The sequence below is a fragment of the Notechis scutatus genome, chromosome 1 (assembly GCF_049901735.1).
Source record: "Notechis scutatus isolate UNSWTSFEM ecotype Mainland chromosome 1, rNotScu1.2, whole genome shotgun sequence".
Taxonomy (NCBI): Eukaryota; Metazoa; Chordata; class Lepidosauria; order Squamata; family Elapidae; genus Notechis; species Notechis scutatus.
The window spans coordinates 200412843-200435123 of NC_142009.1; the positions used below are offsets into that span (position 1 = coordinate 200412843).

At 41.2% G+C, this 22281-nt stretch overlaps 2 protein-coding genes across 11 annotated transcripts in view; one reads left to right on the plus strand and one right to left on the minus strand.

The window, feature by feature from the left end:
• PRPF40A (pre-mRNA processing factor 40A) overlaps nt 1-4662 on the plus strand; it is a 38060-nt gene extending 33398 nt beyond the window's left edge. For all 3 annotated transcript variants that reach the window (XM_087949979.1, XM_087949982.1, XM_087949981.1), the window contains 4 exons: nt 74-135; nt 1134-1262; nt 1756-1818; nt 3410-4662. In XM_087949979.1, coding sequence (XP_087806105.1) covers nt 74-135; nt 1134-1262; nt 1756-1818; nt 3410-3502 — 347 coding nt within the window. In that variant the 3' untranslated portion in view covers nt 3503-4662. The remainder of the gene's footprint in view (nt 1-73; nt 136-1133; nt 1263-1755; nt 1819-3409) is intronic.
• A 14496-nt stretch (nt 4663-19158) lies between these two features.
• Nucleotides 19159-22281, minus strand: part of FMNL2 (formin like 2) — a 192957-nt gene continuing 189834 nt past the window's right edge. For 6 of the 8 annotated variants that reach the window (XM_087949987.1, XM_087949992.1, XM_087949990.1 and 3 more), the window contains one exon: nt 19159-21743. In XM_087949987.1, coding sequence (XP_087806113.1) covers nt 21634-21743 — 110 coding nt within the window. In that variant the 3' untranslated portion in view covers nt 19159-21633. The remainder of the gene's footprint in view (nt 21744-22281) is intronic. The other 2 variants (XM_087949991.1, XM_087949986.1) reach the window with 1 other exon arrangement.

Consider the following 22281-nt stretch of genomic DNA (forward strand, 5'->3'; position numbering starts at 1 on the left):
AAAAAACAAAAGTAGTGCTAAATTTCAACAGCCTGATTTCCCTTTCATTTCCTAATTTGTTTTGCATTAATAGAGAGAAGCTACAAGAAGTCAAAGAAACACAAAAAGAAAAGCAAAAAGAGGAGACACAAGTCTGTGAGTATTTCTGTTTTGCATCTTTCGGTTACAACACGGATTTTCAGTATCTTACAATCTTTTAAGTTGTAAATAACGGTTATGCATCTGTCTCACAGCTAGTTAGTCTGATCAGCAAATGTATGTATTTATACATGCAATTTATATAACTCCCTGTGGTGGTGCTAAGTAGCATGCAAAGATTAAAACCAAAAAAGTCATAACATGACTAGTAAACCAATACTTTAAAAACATGAATGTATCATGTGCCTGGGTTAGAAAAACCATTAGTGCTTTAGTGACTAAAAGAAATTACAAAGCATTCAAACAAGCACGTGTAACTTCTTGATTCAACTTCCTGTGCAAATATTTAAGTCTTTAAAGCCTTAGGAAAGGCAGCCAGGGCCAAGATCATCCCATAGGGCAGGCACAGTAAGAGAGAAGGGATGACAGGATCTGGAATATGCCAACTCTGTTCATTCTGATGGGGTGACAGAGACAGGCGGCCTAATACTGATAGATTATACTGTAACCAAGGATTAGGGTTTGTTTTTAAATGAGAACTTAAATGAGAATTCAATTCAGTCTTGTAGGCCTGTTTGCAACAATGCTGTTGCATATTTAGGTTAACTGGAACCAGGCCGTGGAAGTTGGTTGGCCAACTTCAAGCCTTGCCTTTTATTTTTCTCCTCCTTTTGTGAACTAGAATGTCAGTGTGCCAGTGCTTGATATGTCAGATTATTGAGCAAAGGAGGAAAGCCAAAATTTGTACTCTAGTTGGCTTGACTTGGTATCTACTGTTAAGATAAACTTCAGGGTTTTATGTAATTCTGAAGAATTAGTGGAAGTTGGAAGGTTTAACCCAACACAGTTTTACAGCATTAGTTTGGAGCACAAGAAAATTATGTAGACAGAGTATATTGCCGAAGAGTTCACATTTTAGAAAAATCTCGGGGTGGTATACTGGATTGCAATTTATTGCTTCTTTTGATTTATATTCTTCATTTTATTTTGGACAGGATTCTCCGGAATCGGATGTGGATCGAGAAAGAGACAAAAAAGAGAGAGAAAATGAAAAAGAAAGAAGTAGACAAAGATCTGAATCTAAGCATAAATCGCCACCTAAGAAGAGACCTAACAAAGATTCTGTAAGTTTGTTTTATCTTACCAAGTTCAGTATATTAATAACTGCAACATTTCTGAATTATACATGGTGTCTGGAATTCTGTCTATTTCCATTCCACATCCACAGTTTACTTTGATCACACCTGAGCATCCCATGGAGCACATAACAATCTTTGACAGTCTTTGATGTGGCTTGCTGCATGTGCCTTGCTCAGAGTATGATCGTGTGCACACACGCGCGCGCACACACACATACACAGTGAGAGAGAGAGATTTATTTCTAGCAAGTTGGAGAAAATATATGAATGATGCTGGGGAGAAGGTTTGGAGCAATCAACCTGCTTGCTGATCCCTGCATGCAAATTATTCTCAACACAATCTGCCAAATAAGTGTTTAAAAGACTGGTAGCAGATCCTCTTCAAAATCCCTAAAACACATCATCATCACCCTTTTTGATGGGCTGGATAAAGTGCAATTTGCATAAGGAAGGTCATTCTGGCGTGTTTTCTTCCCAGCACAATCCTGCAACCAACAGTGTTCGATTACAAGAAACATCAGAAGAAGCAGATCAGATTCGGGTAAGACCAGTTATATTGCATTTGGTGTGGTATGGTATGGATGTGGGTGGGGCATGAGAACAAAAAGAAGTAAAGTTTGCACATACCTTTTATGAAATGCAATTTTTGAAAGATCTCAGAATATCTAATTCAGTATGTTTGAACTGTCAGTATTTGGAGACTCAATGAAATCTGTTCAGATCGGAGAGGAGGAGGAGTAGATAAAGTTAGTTTATACAGGCATTTGCCAAAAAATGAAATTCCTGTAACATCTTTTATGTCAACACATATTAAGTGACACATATTATTCATCTGAATAATAGTACAAATGTTTATTATATCCTTCTAATTAATATATTTTTGACATGTAGAATGGCACTTTAAAATAACGAAAGAAAATTAAGATTACAGATGACCTAGATGAAAACAGGACATGACCTCAGGAAGTTTTACTTAGGCTATTGGATATGTAATTATCAGAAACAATGTTTACTTGAATACATGAATGCCTTTGTAAAGTTAACTTAGAGTAGTAGTTGGGGATATGGGAAGGATAGTTTGCAGTGTGAAAGTTATTTGTGCAAAAAAAAAATTTTTTTTTAAATAAATAATGCTGGCAGAACCTGGTTAGGTGAAAGTACCCAGCTGATCTTCAAGTTGATCTAGATAGCCAACGAGAATTAGTCCCAATTAATACATAAATAGGAGTTTATCTGAAGGGTCGATAGTTTTAAATTGATAGTTCCAATTACCATTTTTTCCCAATTGATAATTCTAATTTTTCTTAAGTCTTGGATTGAGGATTCAAAGATCACTTGATCTGTTTCATCTGGCTGTGAAGTGTTGAAAAACTAGATACACTTGTCTTAGATGACTAAATGAGAATCTTAAGCAAGTTGTTTTTTAAATATTAAAAATGGATATTTAATAATAGTTAAAGGGTCAATAAATCTTCATCTGAGAGAACATAACAGTTTAGTGCTATTATGCCAGTAATGTTCCTGGATGGATTATTTGCAAAAATACTTTGTGATTTGCCTTGGGGAGGAAGGAATATTGCCAAGGAATATCATTAATTTTTTAAAGAAAAACTTTTGGATTGAATGAATCAGTTGTCCGTCAATATGAGTCTGCTTAATGGAATTGATTCTTCTATTAATGTTATCACAGTGATAGGTATTTTGAGTGCCAATTTGGGTAGGTGCATTTGAAGATGAGTAGGAAAATAGCATTAGACTACTCAACAGTGTTAGACACAGCCTTAAAATAGCTCCTTAAGTTCTGATTGTACCCAGATAACCCCTTCACACTTTCCATTTGCATAACAGGAAAATATGTTTAGTTTAGCACAGAATTTTAGAGAAATAATTTTACAGTGGATCTGTTTTTTTCATCATCAAACCAGTATGAAATCTGTATTACCTGCTGGTAGCCAAATTGCATTTCTTAATTTGTGTGGAGCATAAGAGGTGCCGTCCCATAAAATCAGTCTGGGAAGATGAGGGTTACAGGGTGGGGTGGGCAAGAAAAGCAGCTGGTCCCTGATCTAAAGGAATTGAATCCCTGACTATATTCAAAGGTGAACCAAACATTTGTCATTATCTGTTTGCAGGGTAATTGGGATACCTCTGGTAGTGAATTCAGTGAAGGTGAGCTTGAAAAACAAAGGAGGACCCTCTTGGAACAACTGGATGAAGATCAATAAGAAATATTTATACCAAATATGTTTACAAATTTGATTTAATAAAGATATAGATGACTAATTTCAGGAAATGGATTCCAATGTTCTGAGTTACAGTGGCATAATTGTGGCTCTTCGGTTCTCTTGCGTAACTAAATATTGACACAGGTAGCAGTTTGGCAAAGACGGTGAACATTCAGGATTCAACCTGAAGTCCTATTTCTTATCATCTAGATAGCCTGTATATATCCCCCCCATGTACCTTTCCATTCTTCAGACAGCACATTAGGATGAGCAGAAAAGCTTTTTTTAAAATAAAATAAAAAAACCCTTTAAAATAGTGGCTTGGAAAAGTATTTAAGCCTTTCAGGCCTCTCATCTCTAAAATGGCTCACACTCGAAAGTCATTAACTTCTTTTCCTTGTCAAAGAAGGTCCAAGAAGCTCGGTAATTTTCTTGCAGTTCCAATTGGGTTGGGTTGTTACTACTTTTCAAAGAGGAAAGGAAGAAGGAAGATGCTTTTTTTCTTGTTTTGATTTATGGTAATCCAGGAACCGGTGTTAGGTTTTTGAGAGTTACCTTTCTGGCCAAATTGATGATGGTGATTTCTATTGAACACTGACCGTAGGTTGAAATGTATACAAGAGTTTTTACTCAGAGCTTAATTTTTAGTGTTAAGTTTTAAAACTGTGAAAACTAGACGATTGATGGAAATCCTATTAGGCCCTTAATTATAAATTTGGTAAAATATACTTATGAAATATCATAGCTATTACTTTTATTAGAGAAGAAAAATCTGGAATATTTAAAAATAAAATTGGTAGAGGGCGTTGTTTCAGCAAATCACAAAATCAGACTGTAAATTAATTACAATATGTTGCCTTAAGGACTTTCCGAAGAATGTACCACCAAATTTTGAAAAGCAGTTGCAATACTCTTGTTTAGAAAATCAATGTTGATGTAATATTTTTCATTTAAGATATGTTGATCTGATGTTTAAAACTTGTTTTCCTTTTGTTCTGTTCTCTTCCTTTGTACTAAATAACTTCTATCTGACGTTGATTTGATGAAGTACTATCTATTCATTCAGGAGTATTGACTACTGTGGTACAGACTAAAATCTTTCTGATTTGAATATTTTTGTACATTTTTATCTCTTATTAAACCTTGTCTTCTAGTGTGTACTAGTATTTTTCTGTTTTATAAAAACTTATGTAAAGTTGACACATAACAATTTTACATTCTCTCACTTGTTACTTTGAAGAGTGCATGTAGAAATACATTTCTCTAGTATAATCGTTTTAACATATGTTTAATCATAGCAACAGAAAAGGCCTCTCCGGGATATATCATAGCATTAACATGGAATATTTTATGTGATTATTTAAATATAATGATGTTATTTCAAAGTTGATTTTTTCACTAGAGTAATTATAAGTCTTGATATTTCTTCAACTTCCTAAGAAATAAGACTTTTAGAATCAGTTGCATACAGTCAGTCATTCTGATTACATATATTAATTTACGTAAAAGTTTGAACCAATGGTCACACGAAAGGTAAAAAAACGTCAGGCACTTCTGTTATAACCTCCAAGACAAATGTGAAATGTGAATGAAAACAAACTCCTTTTTCCAGCAGATGTATCTCCTGCAGTTCAATTGCTTTGGCAACTGTTCATGATATGCTCCAAACTCATCTTTGCTTAAGTTGTAATCCGATCATTTAGTGACAATTATATTTTTTCCATTGCTTCAAATAAAATCATAGTGCCATATTCAGAAAAGGACAAGGTACTGGGAAATATATTGTTGCAGAATGATGCTGTCAGTTTCTAGTGATAAGTTGTAATTATTCTCCAGGTTATGGATCGTTGATGTAGAACATGATGGAATCATAATATATATTTTGCTAAACTTGTTAAAAAAAACTATTTTGAAAAACTAAGTGTTGTCAGCTAGTTTAAAATTCCATAGTAGTAGTGAACAAGAGACAGACAAAAAAAAAAAAACAGCCTCCCATTATACTAGATGGCAGATTGTGACTAAAATACTCAGGTTTATATTGAGACTAGAATCCTACCCAGGACAACAGGTCAGCTGCTCCCTCCCCCACCCCCATGCAGTAGTATTTATGTAAAATACTTTTTATTACTTTGCATAATTTACATGAAGGAACATGTTTCTAAGCAAATATTAATTTTTAAAGCATTGTCTTTATTTTTCCATTAAAAATAAAATGCTATAAATATATCACTGTTTCTTAATATTTCTCCACATTTTCAGTTTATGGAGACGTAGAAATGTGTTTTTGTCTTTCCATTTGTAAAATGTCTTCTAATCTTCCTTCAAAAGAGGTGAGCAATATACAGCAGAGCTTTTTCCTTTGTCGTACATGGAAGTTCTGCTGTTGGCTCAAGGACATTCTTAAAGGGAATTATTCCTCTCGCTGCGAAGCCAGACGGGATCACTTATGACAAAGTCAGCTTGCCAGTTCTTGTTATCCTGTCTCTGCCCACAAGCAAATTCATAGAAAAACTTTTGACATAACTTTGAACTTTCTTCTCTCTGATGCCTGTAATCAAGAAAGTTCTACACTCTCCCTGGACACATCAAGGAAAGCTGGTGATTGGGCTTGCATTCTTGGACATGGCCCTTTAAGAGAAGCAAGGGCTTGATGGACCCAGATTGCTCTCCTACTTGCCCAAAAGGCCCTTTTTTCACAGGTGCACAATAGATAGGATGTTAGGTTTCTGAGAGCAATGGGATTCACAGGAATCAAGTCTCTGGGAATCAAGGAACTCAGAGATTGAAGGAAACTGGAACATTTCTTATGACACCACATCAGGGGTGGCATCCAGACTTCTGTAGTAGTTCAGGCTTATGTTTGTCCCCTTGGACCCCACGATGCCCTCAATGTTCTGATGCCCTAGCCATTCAAGGAACCCGATGCACGGTAAAGGTCATGGTGGCCACCATCTTGAAGAGATCCAAGAGAGAATGGCTTTTTATTTCAATCTCTTCAGTAGTTAACGTTATTTGTGAAGAAAAAAACAATGACTCCGAGGATGCTTGGCATAATTCCTTGAGTATAAAGTCAGGCTTTTATCATCAAGGAGAAGGGAAAGTTATTGATGGAAGGATGGAGTCTTAAAAGAGCTCAATCCATTTTCCATTGGCCCACTTTCCAATTCTGGGTAACCCCAGTATTTCTTGGAGTACTACATATAGCACTTTGATCCCAGACGAATTGAGTCAGGAAGATTTAAAAAAAATTATGTGGCAGGCAAACAGGCCCTGGCTCTAGCCATGTTCAAGTCTGGTAGATGCTCCTGTAGCCTTGTGATGCCACTAATTGCGAGAGAACAGCTAATAACTCCAAGGATTTCTACAATTGATGGAATGGCATTCTTTGAGGAAGAACTCATGAGACTAATATTTTGATAATCAAAGAAGTGAGGGTCATTTAGCCAATAATTTTTTCTGGAGATGACTTCTAGTGACATGAACTAATGACAAGCTGCCAAGGCAAACTGACCAAGATGGGAATCTCCACTGTCCTAATCTAGTGCCAGTTCTACAAAATTCTCCATGCCAGGAGACTTATGTTTAAAATCTGGAACAAGGCTAAGTCCATTTGCCTCTAAGAGCAGCAATGTTAGAAATAATATATGTATTTGTCCTGTTTGTAATGGAACGATGGGATTAGTGCCTTCCCTCATTCTTGTCACTCCTTTTTCATCCCCTACCTAAAATTAGCTACAAAAGAATCTGGCCCCCACTTAAGTAACCTACCAGCTGTGTTTTTAATTACCGGTATCCATGTGACTGAGCAAGAAAAGTGCATATTCAAGTAAAATTGTGATGTTCTAGTGTAATGGGTTTCTGTGCTCTAACACGGTGATGGTGAACCTGTGACACATTCGTCACAGATGAAGCTGCATTTTCAGTGACATGTCAGCATTCACCAGCATCAAACAACTATTCTCAAAAGCATGCCCCGTTCTTGTGTGATTTTTGGAGGCTGCAGAGGCTGCGCAAGAATGGGATGTCTTCTCACATGGCTTCTGGCCCCTCCAGAAGGTACATGAGAGAGCCATGCAAGTGCCTTTGAAAATTGTGTGAGAATGGTGCGTGCTTTTGCATGGTTTTTGGAGGGTGTAGAAGCTGATGAACATTGGAGTACCTGAATGTTCCTTTTCCTCTGTGGCGTAGAGAGTCCAGATAGATCGGGTAGTGTCAGGTCCTGCTCTGGTGGACTGAGTCTGCTCGAAAACTGAAGCTCCGCCCTATGCCATGGCTACGCCCCAGCTTTCAACGAAGCACTTGGAAGACGACATGATTCTGGAGTTGCGAGATAAAAAGAACACACATTATTGCTCCCCCAACCCGCACCCAGACCAGATGAACCAGGATGGGCCTGGACTCTCTACGAAGAAAAGGAATATTCAGGTAATCCAATGTTTGTTTTCTTGTCTGTGGCTACGAGAGTCCAGAGAGATTGGAACATACTAAAGCCGGCCTGTCCCAGGGAGGGGCAAGAGTCTGGTCCTATTCACATTGGTGCTCGTGCACACTTTGTAGAACCCTTCTGCCAAAAGCTGCATCAGCTGATACAAAGGCATCCAGGCGGTAATGCCAAATGAAGGGAGATGGTGAAGACCATGTGGCCGCTCTGCAGATCTCCTCAATGGGCGCTTGAATAGCCCATGCTGCCGTAGTTGCTGCACTTTTAGTAGAGTGATCCGTCACTCAAGGCACCAGAAAAGACCTGCTCTGATAAGCCTTGGCAATGCAGGCCCGAATCCATCTACCCACAGTCGTAAGAGACACCTTTAACCCTAACGTGCTCGGTTGGAATGACATAAACAATGCCTCCGACTTGCGGGTAGGATGTGTCCTCCAGATGTATATCTTTAAGGCTCTATGTACATCCAGAGTGTGCCATGCCCGTTCCAAAATATGGGAAGGACCTTGGGACAAAAATTTGGGAGAATGAGCTTCTGAGCCCTGTGGAACCTAGAGTTAATTTTAGGGATGAAAGACGGATCTAACCGTAAAACAATTCTATCTAGATAGAAGACACACAAATCCTCCATAACTGAAAGGGCGGCCATCTCTGAGATCCTTCTAGCCGACGTGATGGCTACAAGGAAAGCCACATTGAGTGACAGGAGGTGTAAATTAATGTATCTAAGCAGTTCAAATGGTTCAGTCATTAAAGCCCTTAAAATTTTAGGAAGATCCCAAGTAGGGAATATATGAATCACCGGAGGCCTAAGGTTGGTGGCCCCTTTCAGAAACCTCCGAATGGTTTGGTTTTGAGACAGGGAACCCTTCCTATGTAAGTACAAAACTGAAGAAAGGGAGGCCACCTGTCTGCATAATGTGTTTGCTGAGATCCCCTTGTCAAGACCCTCTTGTAAAAAATCCAGAAGAGGCCAAAGTGGGGGAAATCCTATTCTTGATACACCACTAGCAGAAGACCTTCCATGTGGCTTGATAGATCTGGTTGGTAGAAGGCCTCCTTACTGATAGTGGCCCCACGCCTGTGCAGAGTCATTTGCAAAAATGAATCAAGCAAACGTAAATTCATTTATACTATAAACTCACTCGCCAAAACCAACACCAACCATAAGAACCTCCGTTGCCGCCCTGACCTAACCATACAGCAACGTGCCCGCTCTCCCGTACTCCGCATTGAACTCAAAAACCGTCTAGACAATGGAGAGAAGGACCTGTACATTGACTACCATGCTGACTGTATCAAAAGTAAGCCACGCAACCCAATACTCAGCTTTTACCCTCAACCACAACCCTACCTCAACCGATCCACCATCACCCAAGATTAGGCACGCATGCCCCCAACTACCTCAATTCCAACTACTGCCGGCCTTAAATGCAAACTACTCAATGCAAGAAGCCTCGTGAATAAAATACCTGAATTTCTCATCCTCCTAAATATGGCTAACTTCGACATTATATTTGTCTGTGAAACATGGCTCAATGCATCTCTCCCGACTCCATTACCACAGTAAGAGACTATCATGTTTACCGATCAGATCGTGAAAATCGTCGAGGAGGTGGTGTTGCTATCTTCTATAAAAATCCTTACATCTAAAAATATCCAAGTTACCCAGGAGCTTGCTCTTCCTGAGACCATCATCTGTGAACTATCCTTAAATATCACAATTCGATTCTTACTATGTTACAGAGCACCTGATTATGACATCGAACATGTAAACAAGCTAAATACATTACTAACATGGGCTGCATCCTGCCCATACCCTTTTATCTTTCTTGGTGATTTCAATCTACCTCATATTGACTGGACCCTAAATGATTGTACAACTGAAATCATACACACAACCTTCTACAATGCTATTACAAATCTGGGACTGGAACAACTAGTAACCAACAACACTAGACTAAACAACTGCCTCGATCTCATCTTCTGCAATAGTTTGAATTTAATTTACGGAATACAAACTAAAGAACCCTTTTCCAGTAGTGACCACAATATGATTGACTTTTGTCTCAACATACGTCCACACAAAAATCACCACAATGATGTAATCCCCAATTGTAACTTCAAAAAGGCAACTATGATCTTATACACAACGATCTCTCATCCCTTGATTGGCAATCTCTATTCACTGGATGCAATACTGTTGAAGACCATTACAACATATTTTTACTTGAAGTCAAAAGAGTCATCAAACTATATGTACCAACAACAACTCCCAAAACAAAACAAAAAGCAGATTACCCATATCAATAAGGAAACTTCAATCCAAAAAGAGATCACTCTGGCGGAAAAACAAATCTGGTCACGCTTGCCAATTTCAAAACCGATACAAAAATTTATGCCACCAGATAAAGACCGAATGCACCAATTATCACATTAAACAAGAGGAAAACCTTCTAAGCACCAATTCCACCCGTGCTTTTACAATTTTCTAAACAACAAACTAAAAGACTCAAGGTCCATCCCTCCCTTGATAGGACCTGATGGTAAAGACTGCAACGACGACACCATTAAAGCCAACATCTTTAACACATTCTTCGGCTCAGTATTTGTAAACAGCAATGGATCATGCCCAGTATTTCCTAGCCGTATTACAGATAACAACAATGATCTAATACATATCGATTTCACAGAAGACAATGTTGAAAAAGCACTACGCAATCTAAAACCATCTCTATCTATTGGACCGGATGGAATATGTGCCTACTTCTTAAGAAAGCTATCCACTGTCATAGCCAAACCTCTAAGCATAATCTTTGAAAAATCTTTCAGAACCAGCTCCTTGCCTAACCTATGGTCACAAGCCACGGTCATCCCCATCTTCAAAAAGGAGACCCAAGCATAGTTGAAAATTACAGGCCAATCTCCTTATGCTGCGTCACCTGTAAAGTCATGGAATCAATTATTAACCAATCTATCATCCTCCACTTAGAGACAAATAACCTACTCTCCAATAAACAATTTGGTTTCAGAAAAAAACTATCCTGTAATCTGCAACTCTTACACTGCAAAAACATATGGACGACACAACTCGACCAGGGCAAAGCAATAGACGCAATCTACATAGACTTCTGTAAAGCCTTTGATTCAGTGGTACACGACAAACTACTCCTAAAAAATAAAATCCTATGGTATCTCTGGACAACTGAATAACTGGATAGAAGCATTCCTGTCAAACAGACAACAAATGGTCAAAATTGGGAGCGTCCTATCAAATCCAGTACCTGTCAATAGTGGTGTCCCCCAAGGCAGTGTTCTAGGACCAACTCTCTTCATACTCTACATAAACGACCTCTGTGATCATATTAAGAGCAATTGCATTCTCTTCGCTGATGATGTAAAGCTGTTCAATACCACAGACAATACTGCTACCCTACAAAAAGATCTTGACTATGTATCAGAATGGTCAAACAAATGGCAACTTCAAATCTCAACAAATAAATGCTCTGTCTTACATATTGGCAAAAAAAATCAGAAAATAAAATACAAGCTGAATAGTCAAGATCTTGTTGATGACCCATGCTCTGTAAAGGACCTTGGAATACTCACCTCTAATGATCTAAGTGCTAGAGCCCACTGCAACTACATAGCCAAAAAGGCATTAAGAGTTGTTAACCTAATCCTACGTAGCTTTTTCTCTGGTAATATCACACTACTAACCAGAGCATACAAAACATTTGCTAGACCAATACTCGAATACAGTTCATCAGTTTGGAACCCTCATTACGTATCTGATATTAGCACAATTGAGAAAGTCCAGAAATATTTCACAAGAAGAGTTCTCCACTCCTCTATTCGTTGTAGAATACCTTATGCCACCAGACTTGAAATTCTAGAACTAGAAAACCTTGAATTACGCTGTCTTCAGTCTGACTTAAGCATGGTATATAAAATCATACATTGCAATGTCCTACCTGTCAATGAATACTTCAGCTTCAACCATAACAACACAAGAGCACACAATAGATACAAACTCAAAGTAAACCGCACCAAACTTGATTGCAGGAAATACGACTTCAGCAATAGAGTGGTCAATGTCTGGAATACTCTACCCGACTCTGTAGTTTCTTCCCCAAACCCCAAAAAACTTTAACCTTAGACCAGGGGTGGGCAAACTTTTTGGCTCAGGGGCCGCATTGACTTTTAAAATTTGACAGATGGGCCGGGTCAGCAGAAGATTTTTTGGGAATGCCCCCTTTCCCCCTCTTCTCCTCCTTCCTCCCTCGGAGGCCCCTGAGTCAGGAGTTGCTACCGCCAGCGCGGCTCCACGTGGCTCCAGTCCCGCTGCCTCGGGAAGGGAAAGGCAAAAGGAAGAGCTGCGGCGGTGCTTTGCAACGGGAGCAGCGGCACCGGAGGCTCAGGCTCAGCAGCTCCTGGTTTTGCCTTTTCCTTCCCAAGGCAACGCGGACTGGAGCCGCACAGAGCTGTGCCGGCGGTAGCAACTCCTGACAGCCCCAGCCGGACACCTGAGCGGAGCCCGGCTGAAACTGCCTGTTGCTGCTGCCGGAGCACCGCCGGTCGCTCCTCCAAGCAGCCTGCCCGCCCGCCTCGGCTTCCCTCTGCCGCGCGGCTTGGGGCCAGGCGCGAGCGCCCACGAGTTAAAAGGAAGCCGAAAGTTGCTGGGAAGTTGCTCGGGTGCTGGGAGCAGGCTTTTAAAGTGCTGCCCAAGCAAAGTTTAAGCAGCCCGCCCGCCCACCGGGCGGAACCTTCCTGCTCCTCGGCGGAAGACGCTCCAGCCTGCAAGCTTTGCCTTTGCAAAGTTTAAGCCTGGAAGCCCCGGAAAAAAAGGGGGATCGGCGGGACTCACCTTCGGAGAGGTCGCACTCAAGGTGATTTCAACTCCCAGCCGAGGCCTTTGCAAATTTCTTTTCTTTCCTACCCCTAGATCGCTCCGCACTGTTTTGCAGCTTTGGGGGCCACGCGGCACAGGGCCACACGGCATAGCGCAAAAAATCAGCGATTTTTTTTCAGGGGCGGGCCGGATTGGACAGACCAATGGCAGCAATTTTTTTTCAGGGGCGGGCCGCATTGGACAGACCAACGGGCCGGATGTGGCCCGCGGGCCGTAGTTTGCCCACCCCTGCCTTAGACTGTCTACTATTGACCTCACCCCTTTCCTAAGAGGCCTGTAGGGGGCGTGCATAAGCGCACCAACGTGCCTACCGTCCCTGTCCTATTGTTTCTCTTATTCTTTTATTTTTCTTATATGTACCCATTTCATGTATTCACAACTATGTATACATTTATACTTATTATCTTGTAAACAATTGGCAAATCAAATAAATAAATAAAATAAATAAACTGGTATGGATAGTCCGATCTGAAATATTCTGCCTCCTCATCGAGCTCTGCTAGACCCACTGAGCTGGACCCACTGAGGTTCCGGGTGGGTTACTTCTCCTTGAAGAGCCACTTTGTGAGAAGGGATTCTCCATGGAAGAGTGATCGATAGGTTCACCTGAGGCCACCTGTTTCTGAGAGCATTGGTCCCCTCTTCCCCTTGATTCATGAACCTGGTGAAAAACCTGGAAAGTTGGGCATTGGATGGAGAGGCAAACAGGTCCACCACCGGAAGTCCGAACCTTCGAACCCGCTCCTGAAATAAAAGAGGAGGAATACTCCACTCTGAGGGGTCAATTTTGGCTCTGCTAAGCCAGTCTGCTTGCACATTATCCACTCCGGAGATTTTCCTCCCTGATTGACAGGAGATTCCTTTCTGCCCAAAGGCCCAGGCACTCACTCCTCTAACATTAATGCCTTAGATCTGGTGCCGCCCTGTCAACGTGAGCCTTGGCGGTTACATTATCTGTTAAAATTAGGACATGTGTGATGTATGTTGTTTCTAAATTTTTTGAGAGCCCATCAAACCACTCTCAATTCTAACCAATTAATGTTCTTTCCCCTCTCTAAGGCATACCACTGGCCTTGCACCAAGACTGCAGATGAGCCTCCCCAGCTGGAGAGACTGGCATCGGTAGTGATAACCATATGGGATGGCTCTTTGAACAATTGTCCTGCATTCAAAGCATTCAAAACAACTGGTTCTGTGGGCGTAGCCTAATTTGTGGGTGTGGCTTGGTAGTCATGCAACTGGCTGGGCATGGCTTGTATGTAAATATTATAAACATTTATATAAATATTGAATTTTTTTATTAAAAAAGAGCAATTTTTACCCAAAATCAGGCAAAGCAGGCAGACAGATTGAGTTGCTCACAGAATCACAGATTCATTCAGAGATCTGGGAGATCGGCTATCTGAGCCTGTCACATAAAATTTGCTTGCAAGAAAACTCACAAAATTAACTCACAACACACCATGTATGTAAATATTGAATTTTTTATTTTAAAAAAAGCAACTTTTACCCAAAATCAGGCAGAGCAAGCAGGCAGATTGAGTTGCTCACAGAATCACAGATTCACTTAGAGATCAATGATTCTGCCATCGGCTACCTGCACTGAATAATAGAAGCTTCAGTCCTAAGGAAGATTCGGCTCTTACTAATCTTAAAAGCAGAGCCAAAGATCTAAAGATTAGCTAGAAAGCAAGAAATCCAACAATTTCCTGCTTTCTAGCTAATCTAAGTCTCCCGGCACAGCAGAACAGCTGATGGTTGGAAAAAGGAAAAATAGCAACTTAGCAGGCAAGTTTGCCAGGAGTGAGTGGGCGGGGAGGGAGGGCTATGTGGGCGGCTCAGCCTTGTGTTCCTGTGCAGCCTGGATTGCTTTGGGGGTGCTCTGGGGTGACATTTCTCTGCGGACCACCAAAATTTTCTTGCAGACTATCAGTGGGCCGTGGCCCACCGGTTGGCGACCGCTGTTATAGGTAATGCTATGTATGGAAGGGTCAGGAGAATTCCTGTCCCTTAAGGATTCTCTGCTTCTCCCATGAAAGGACCCTTCTGAGTGTTCTGACACCACTGATTCAGGCCTTCTCATTACTTGGAGACCTTCCACAATCCCTCCTCTTATGGCTTTGGAGATGATAGCTTCCAGATGCGCAGGTACAGCTTCTTCATCCTCTTCAGGATTGCGCAGGCCAGCCGCTGTAGGTGTAAAAGTCGCCTCAGCCATAGATCTAGCCTTCTTGGGAGGTGGAGGCAATAGTTCTTCCAGGCCTGCTGTTTGGGAATCACCTCCATCCTCTCCATGTTCCTCTAAAGGTATTGGATCACCAATAGCTGAAGAATTGTCAGGTGACCAGGCTTGTGGGCAAGATACACCAGCAAAAGTAGAAGGCCCAGTCTCCATTTGCAAAAGTGGAGGTTGAGCAGCAGAATCTGAGTCCTCAGGGAACGGTGATCTTCTGCTCCTCCCACCAGCCACATGGTGGTATTTTTCCACCTGTTTTCCAGGTGCCTTTTGCCCTTTTAAGGCATCTTGCTCCTCCCTGGAAAGTCTTTTGGGTTCAGGGGACTTTCTCTTCTGCCTGCCCCTGGATCTGCCTCTAGAAGTAGAGGGACTGTGTTTTTTTTCCTGTGCCTTATCTGACATCCCACAGGGAGATTAGGCTATACAAAAGAAACAGCCAGAGGGAGGATGGATCCTGCTGGGGGAGGGATGAGGTGTTAAAAACACAATTACAAATAAATCTTACTAGTAAGGCCCCATCCAGAATAAAATTTGGTCTTCTTACATGTAAACCAGCGAAGCCTGACCTGTGTAGGTCAATTGCTGGGCTGCAGCCATGCCCTGCCAGTCACCACAGAAAATTCTAGGACCTGCAAAGATTTACAGGCGCCCACGCGATCACCTCAGTGTTGGAGCTGGAAACACAACACTGGCACTGTGGTCAATTGCGCCCTCAGCTGGGGGCTATCCTGCTGCCTCTTCTCTGCTCCAACTGCTACCCCGCGGCTGGACCTCCCAGCTGGGATCGGGCAGATTGCCCGATCTAGCGGCTGCTTTGCGATTGCTCCGAGCCACTGTTGTAAGCTGCTATGCTTTGTGCTATGCAGCCAAGGCGACCCGATAGAAATGAAACCGAAATTCCAAGCCACTCCTGTTGCTGTTGCGCTGCTGCGCAAAACAGCTGATTGCCCTTATTGGGCCGATCGCCTGTAGCTGCACCACATGGTCGTGGCTCCGCATGCTAGGGCGACTTCCCCAAGCATGATCTCCAAGCCCTGAGGGGGGGGGCTAAAAAGCTTCACTCACTTGGCTCCAAGCTCTTCCAAGCCTCTGCTTGCAGTTTAAAACTATTTTTCCCTGATCTTCAAGGCTCCACTTGTTATTCAAATGGAGCTCCACAACTCAGGTCCTGTCCTGGCTGGACTGAGTCAAAAACTGGGGCATGGCCACGGCATAAGGCGGAGCTTCAGTTTTTGAGCAGACTCAATCCCCCAGAGCAGGACTTGACACTACCCAATCTATCTGGACTCTCATAGCCAGACAGGAAAATAAGAGCATTCTGCAAAGCTGCTTCAAGAAAGGCCTGGCGTAACCTTGAGTAGCCTGCAAGGGCTTGTGCACAGAAAGAATACCACACGAAGATAAGCAGTGTGTAGCAAATCCTGGAGGATTCTGGGCTGTGGGGCTAATTGCACCATTCCCCAAGACACACACACACACCTTGGGAAATAGTGCAAGGTGGACTTTGTGAGTGGCAGTGGTGGCACAAGTGCTGAAGCCAAGGCCTAGACCACTACTTCAGGCTGCCAGTGATGCTGCCAAGTGATGCTGCCAAGTTCCACTATTCAGTGTAGCTAGACTGAGGGTAGAGAGAGTTTCTCTTTGGGGGGAGTGTGTGCTACTCCAGCAGTCAAGACAGGTAAGCATTGTCCCAATTTTTGACTTGCCAAGCCAAAAAGATTTGCCATCTGTGTTCTAGCACATCAGTATCTACTACAGTGCCCTACAGAAATGACTATTATTTTTTTCTCCTTCCAATCATGTCCGGATTCTTGGAGATTGCCAGGACTTCAGTTTTCTTGGCATGATTTTTCAGAAGTGGCTTACCATTATATCCTTCCTAGAAACAGTGACTGGCCCAAGGCCACCCAGCTAATTTCATGTCCAAGGTGAGACCAGTACTCAAGGCCTCCCGGTTATAAGTCTGATGCCTTAACCACTGCATCAAACTGGTACTTGGTGCGTCTAATATCCCACAGTAACACCCAAGCCTATGTAATCTCTTTGTTCTTTTTGTCAGTGCCACATTCTTCTGGCAAAATCATTTTGGACAAACATTATTTGGGCTTCTGAGATGCCAATAGAGGCTGCGCCCTGTGAATTAGGTCATCAGTCCTTTCTTAGCATTCAAGTCTATACCAATAGATGATTTATAGTCATTATCCTCCTATTCACACACAGTTCTAAGATGGCTTCTCATCTCATCTAATTTAGAAATCTCTTTCAAGGGATAAATATATTATATGAGGTGTTACCTGGCTATCTTAGCCTAATGGGACAGAGAACAGTGGTTTCTAGTTATGCTTCAGTTTTAATTGGAATGAAAACGGTCCAACCTCATTTAAAAAGTAACTTCTGACCTTTGCTGAGGTGATCATTTCTCAGGCTTCTTAGTGTTTCTGACTAGTGGAACCTGGAAGAACCACCAGCACTAAAGGTTTGGGTGGAATTAAAAATCACTGACCTTTCTTTTTCTCTGTCAGCAGGGAGGTTTACCTACCTTTTGTTCAAATCATTTGCTTTGTAGATTTTCTACAAATTTAATTTTGAAACAATCCTATTCCTCCACTGAGTTCCACCATTTCTCATTTATCAACATTTACATAATTGAGAAATCTGGGCACACCGATGGATTGCAACTGATGTTTGTGTGCATGTTATCTGGATCTAGTTTCCATTCTTCATGTTGCAAGATTTCGGACACAATATAGGTGTAAGTTGGCTGTAGCTTCATTAAGTGAAGATACTTTGAACTTGATGGTAGATGTACTTTAGTTTTTCCTATAACAGAGAACTGCTAAGTCCACCAGGAAGCAATGCTTTAATACATGAACAAGTGGTAACAAACGAACAAGTGCTCATTTTCAACAATCCTCCAGTTCATTATTTTATAGGATTTATACTTGAAGATTATCATTGGGCATCTTAAATCTCTAAATTCAATCTAAATTCAAATACTCTAAAGGAAGAAATAGTACACATTTCAGAAGTGCAGTTCTTTGTGGGGGTATATTATAGGAAGTCTAACTCACTACTTCTGCAACTATTTAAATATAGGAGGTTGGCTTACTGCTTGTCACTCTCCAATGAACCTCTATTCCTGCCTGTAGAGTGCTACAGTTCATACTACACCAATGATTCTCCTCTTTTATTTTATATTTTTTAGTCCAACCATTATTATTTTTATAAATAACTCAAGGTGGTGAACATAACTAATACTCCTCTCTCCTCCTATTTTCTCCATAACAACCACCACTCTATCAGGTTAGCTGGGCTGAGAGTGATTGGCCCAAAGTCACCCAGCTGGCTTTCATGTCTAAGGCCAGGACTAGAACTCACCATCTCCTGGTTTCTAGCCTGGGTGATGCACTAAGCCAGGGGTCCCCAACCACCGGGCCGTGGACCGGTCCCGGTCCGTGGAACATTTCCTACCGGGCCGCCGGTTTGCTGGGCGCCGCCATCTTGTTTGACGAGAAAGTGCTTCCGGGTGAGCTTTTCCGGTTGGAAAGCAGCGTTTGGGTCCTGAAGGAATCCTTGCACCTTAGTTTCATCGAAGGGGGGGGGGGGCTTCGAACGAAACTAAGGCACGAGGATTCTTTCAGCACCCAAGGCAAGGCGAGCCGAGCAACCGTCCCAAAGCCATCCCGAAGCGAAGCCCATTGACAAAGGTACAAAGGAGGAGTTGAAGGTGGCGGGGAGAAGTGGGGGACGGCTGGCTGGCCGGTCGCTCGGCTCGCCTAGCCTTGTCATGCGTGCTGATGCCGGTACTGGGCCGCGGATGATTTTGTGATGCCGGTACCGGGCCGTGGCACAAAAAAGGTTGGGGGCCACTGCACTAACAATCCATAACTATAGCTGTAGCTATCTCAGTCTATCTATCTGCTCTCATAGCCTACTGCATTAGGAGTACAATCTTCTTTTTCCCTTATAGGTTTTCAACTGCCAATAAGGATTTAGCAAGAGGGAAATGCTCTACTACACCTGTTGGATCATATTGTGGAAGTTGAACCATCCATTAAAAAACAATGTAGTTGTGTAAATAGTTTATTCAGTCGTATGCCATGAACAGATCAGAAAAGTAACATGAATTGCTTTTATAAAACACCTATAATATTGCTAAGAAGCAGATATATCTACTAGATAAAAGATCCAAGAGAACATGCCAATATTGCAGCCTATTTAGTCATATTGAAATATTTCAGTATGCTACAAAATCTCTTGCACCTGTTTATGGGACCTTAAATAATATTGCTGAGCTGGATTTTGCCCAAATCAAAAATGTTCATCTTTCATAATGGAAAAGATGTAATAATGGCATGTTCTCTTTTGCATGTCAAATATACATTGCTGGATTCTGTCAGCATGTTGGCAGTTGTTTAAAATAAATTTTCTGTAAAGAGACAAGCAAAGATTAATGAAACAACATTTGAGCCCCAGACCGTCCATTTAGTTAAATATAAAAACAAAACAAAACTATAAGTTAAGAACATTCAGATTGTATAGCACAGGTTGATGCATTTTTAAACAATATTTACAGTATTACCCGAGACTAGAGTGGGAATTAAAGAGAAGTGTAAAAACCATAAAAAAGCACCAATTTTGTAGCAAAATATCTGTACATTTAGAAACATTATATAACTACACATTATCAAAGGAATATGGGACCTTGACCAGTGGTTCACAGAAGCACAATATAAAAAAAAAAGAATTAAGTGGTTAAATACTATACAATAAATTTTACAATTAACATAATGATGCAGTGCTACTAGCAACGGGAAGAATGCAGGCAAGATGATTCTCTTAACTTCCAGTTTTTTTATTTTGGAGGGGGAAAAATCAAGGGTCCTGCTTTGAAGCAATATTGATAAATAGGACATTAAAGCTAGCTTAAAGTTTAACATGTGAGCATCCCAATCCCAAAATAGGATTTCTAAGCATTAATCATCTGAATTTTCCAAGTATACCTAGGAGAAGGTGTGGCAAACCCTGGGGTGGAGTTAAAAGAGGGATCAGAATCCATATGTAGCCACAAGCGAACTAAGTCCAACCTCTTTTGAATTCTATTGACCCTTATCTAACTCCAAGCAGGTGCTAACTATTAGTTAAAAATATTCCTGTGCATGGCAATGAGTAATATAATAAATCAATTTAATTGGACCTGATCTTTTGTGCCTGACAGTATCCTGCTCACTGCATTACATTCAACAGTTGTGTAACCTGAATGTTAACCAAAGGCAAAACAGTGCAGAAACATTAAAAATGGATTGGTGTAAAGCATAAATGGAAGTGAACTACACAATTTCCTTGATATGGAATCCCACAGCCTTCCTGTAATGTTACCCTAACCTTGTTCAGAGGGCACTGCCTTTTCACCATTTTGAGAATTGAGCGGTTTGTGATCCTTATATGAATTTTGAGAATTGAGCGATCCTTATGAATTTTAATACTGATTATTGAGAAGTTAATACCTTAGTGCTAATTAATAAATAACATTGTTACCTCAGGGTTAGGGTTAAGGTTATGCTTGCCATTACTTAAAAAACACAACAATTGTGTTTGCAGTGTGCCTATCCTCTTCGGCTGTATCACCTGGTTTTATTTACCTTTACCAACAACTGTGTATACTAGGCAGAAGTGGAAAACAGGCAAGTGTGTATTAAATCTAAATCCCATATTATTCCCACATTGTATTTACAGCAGAAATCCCTCTAGCTTCAAATCTTGTCAACTGTATTCACATCTCCCTTAACATTGGCTTAATGGATATTTCCCCTCAGCCTTAAAGTGAACTAAATGTTCTTAAAGGGCCCAAGTTATTTTAATGTCTTTTACTCCTTTATATATGATAAATTCCTTCTCCATGCATACATGTACACGTATGTGTGTGCAAATATACACCCACATGTATATAAACACACACATACTCGTCTATATAATGCTAGTAAGTGCAGCTGAAGCTCAAAGTTAACTTGTCAAAGTGTTCAGGAATGTACTGAAAATATTAAAAAAAATCTACAGCAGCTCTTATCAGAATATTCCCTATTTACAACTTGTTATGAAATAAAAAAAAGTCCACTGAAGGCTATTTACTGAACTGTATGTAACAATAACAAAAAAAATACATTATGTATTTTACATTTTGGTTAAGAACACTGAAGAAATTTTATTGGTGTAAAAAGTTACCCAATTAAAAAAAGAGTCCTATTGCTTTCAATAATTTGAGTAGGTCCTTGAAATTTAGGCACTTGGTAGCTACAGTTATATGGCCAGCCCATTTCTTTCTTTCTTTCTTTCTTTCTTTCTTTCTTTCTTTTTTTTTGCTTAAATTTTTTTATTTTTCATTCCTATGAATTTTTAGTCCTTACTGAGCCCTTCAGAAGACTAGTTAAAGGAATTCCGAACAAGGCCATAATTAAAATGGCAACCTAAACAGAGTCCGCCTGGTGAGGAAGCAATCAAGGGCACTTTCTACTGGTTTACAGGCACGGTTTCTCCCATCCGGCTCACATAGCCAGTTCAGCGCCATTGACAGCACGTAGGTTCTGATCGTCAACACGTCGCCGGACGCTTCTCCTCACCGCATCGGCTCGTCGGTAGGGTTGGTTTCTAAGATCTGTGGGAGGAAAAACAATGGAGGAGTCAGAAGCCGGCCACCCCCTGCTTTTGGATCCAGAAAGGGAGGGTCCTGCTGGCAGCCCATCAAAGCAGCTTGAAGCCAAGGAGGAAAAGGGACCACTTAGATTCAGAGAGAACTGAGCAAAGAGCATAGAGGGGCTTATCTTCACTTACTGCTAAAAAAAAGAGGAGAATTTTTCTTTCCTTCTTTTTTTCTTTATTTTTTTCTCTTTCTCCCTTCTTCCTTCCTTCCTTCCTTCCTTCCTTCCTTCCTGCCTGCCTGCCTGCAAGCCTATGATGGGGACAGAAGCTTCTGATCCCTTGATCAGAGGTCTCCAACTTTGGCAACTTTAAGACTTGTGGACTTCAACTCCCAGAATTCTCCAGCCAGCTCTGCTGGCTGGAGAATTCTGGGAGTTGAAGTCCACAAGTCTTAAAGTTGCCAAGGTTGGAGACCTCTGCCCTTGATGGCAGCTCCTCTTTGCTATTTATGAAGCAGCTGTAGGAGGTCTTTCTCTTTCTGTCCTTGCCTCTCC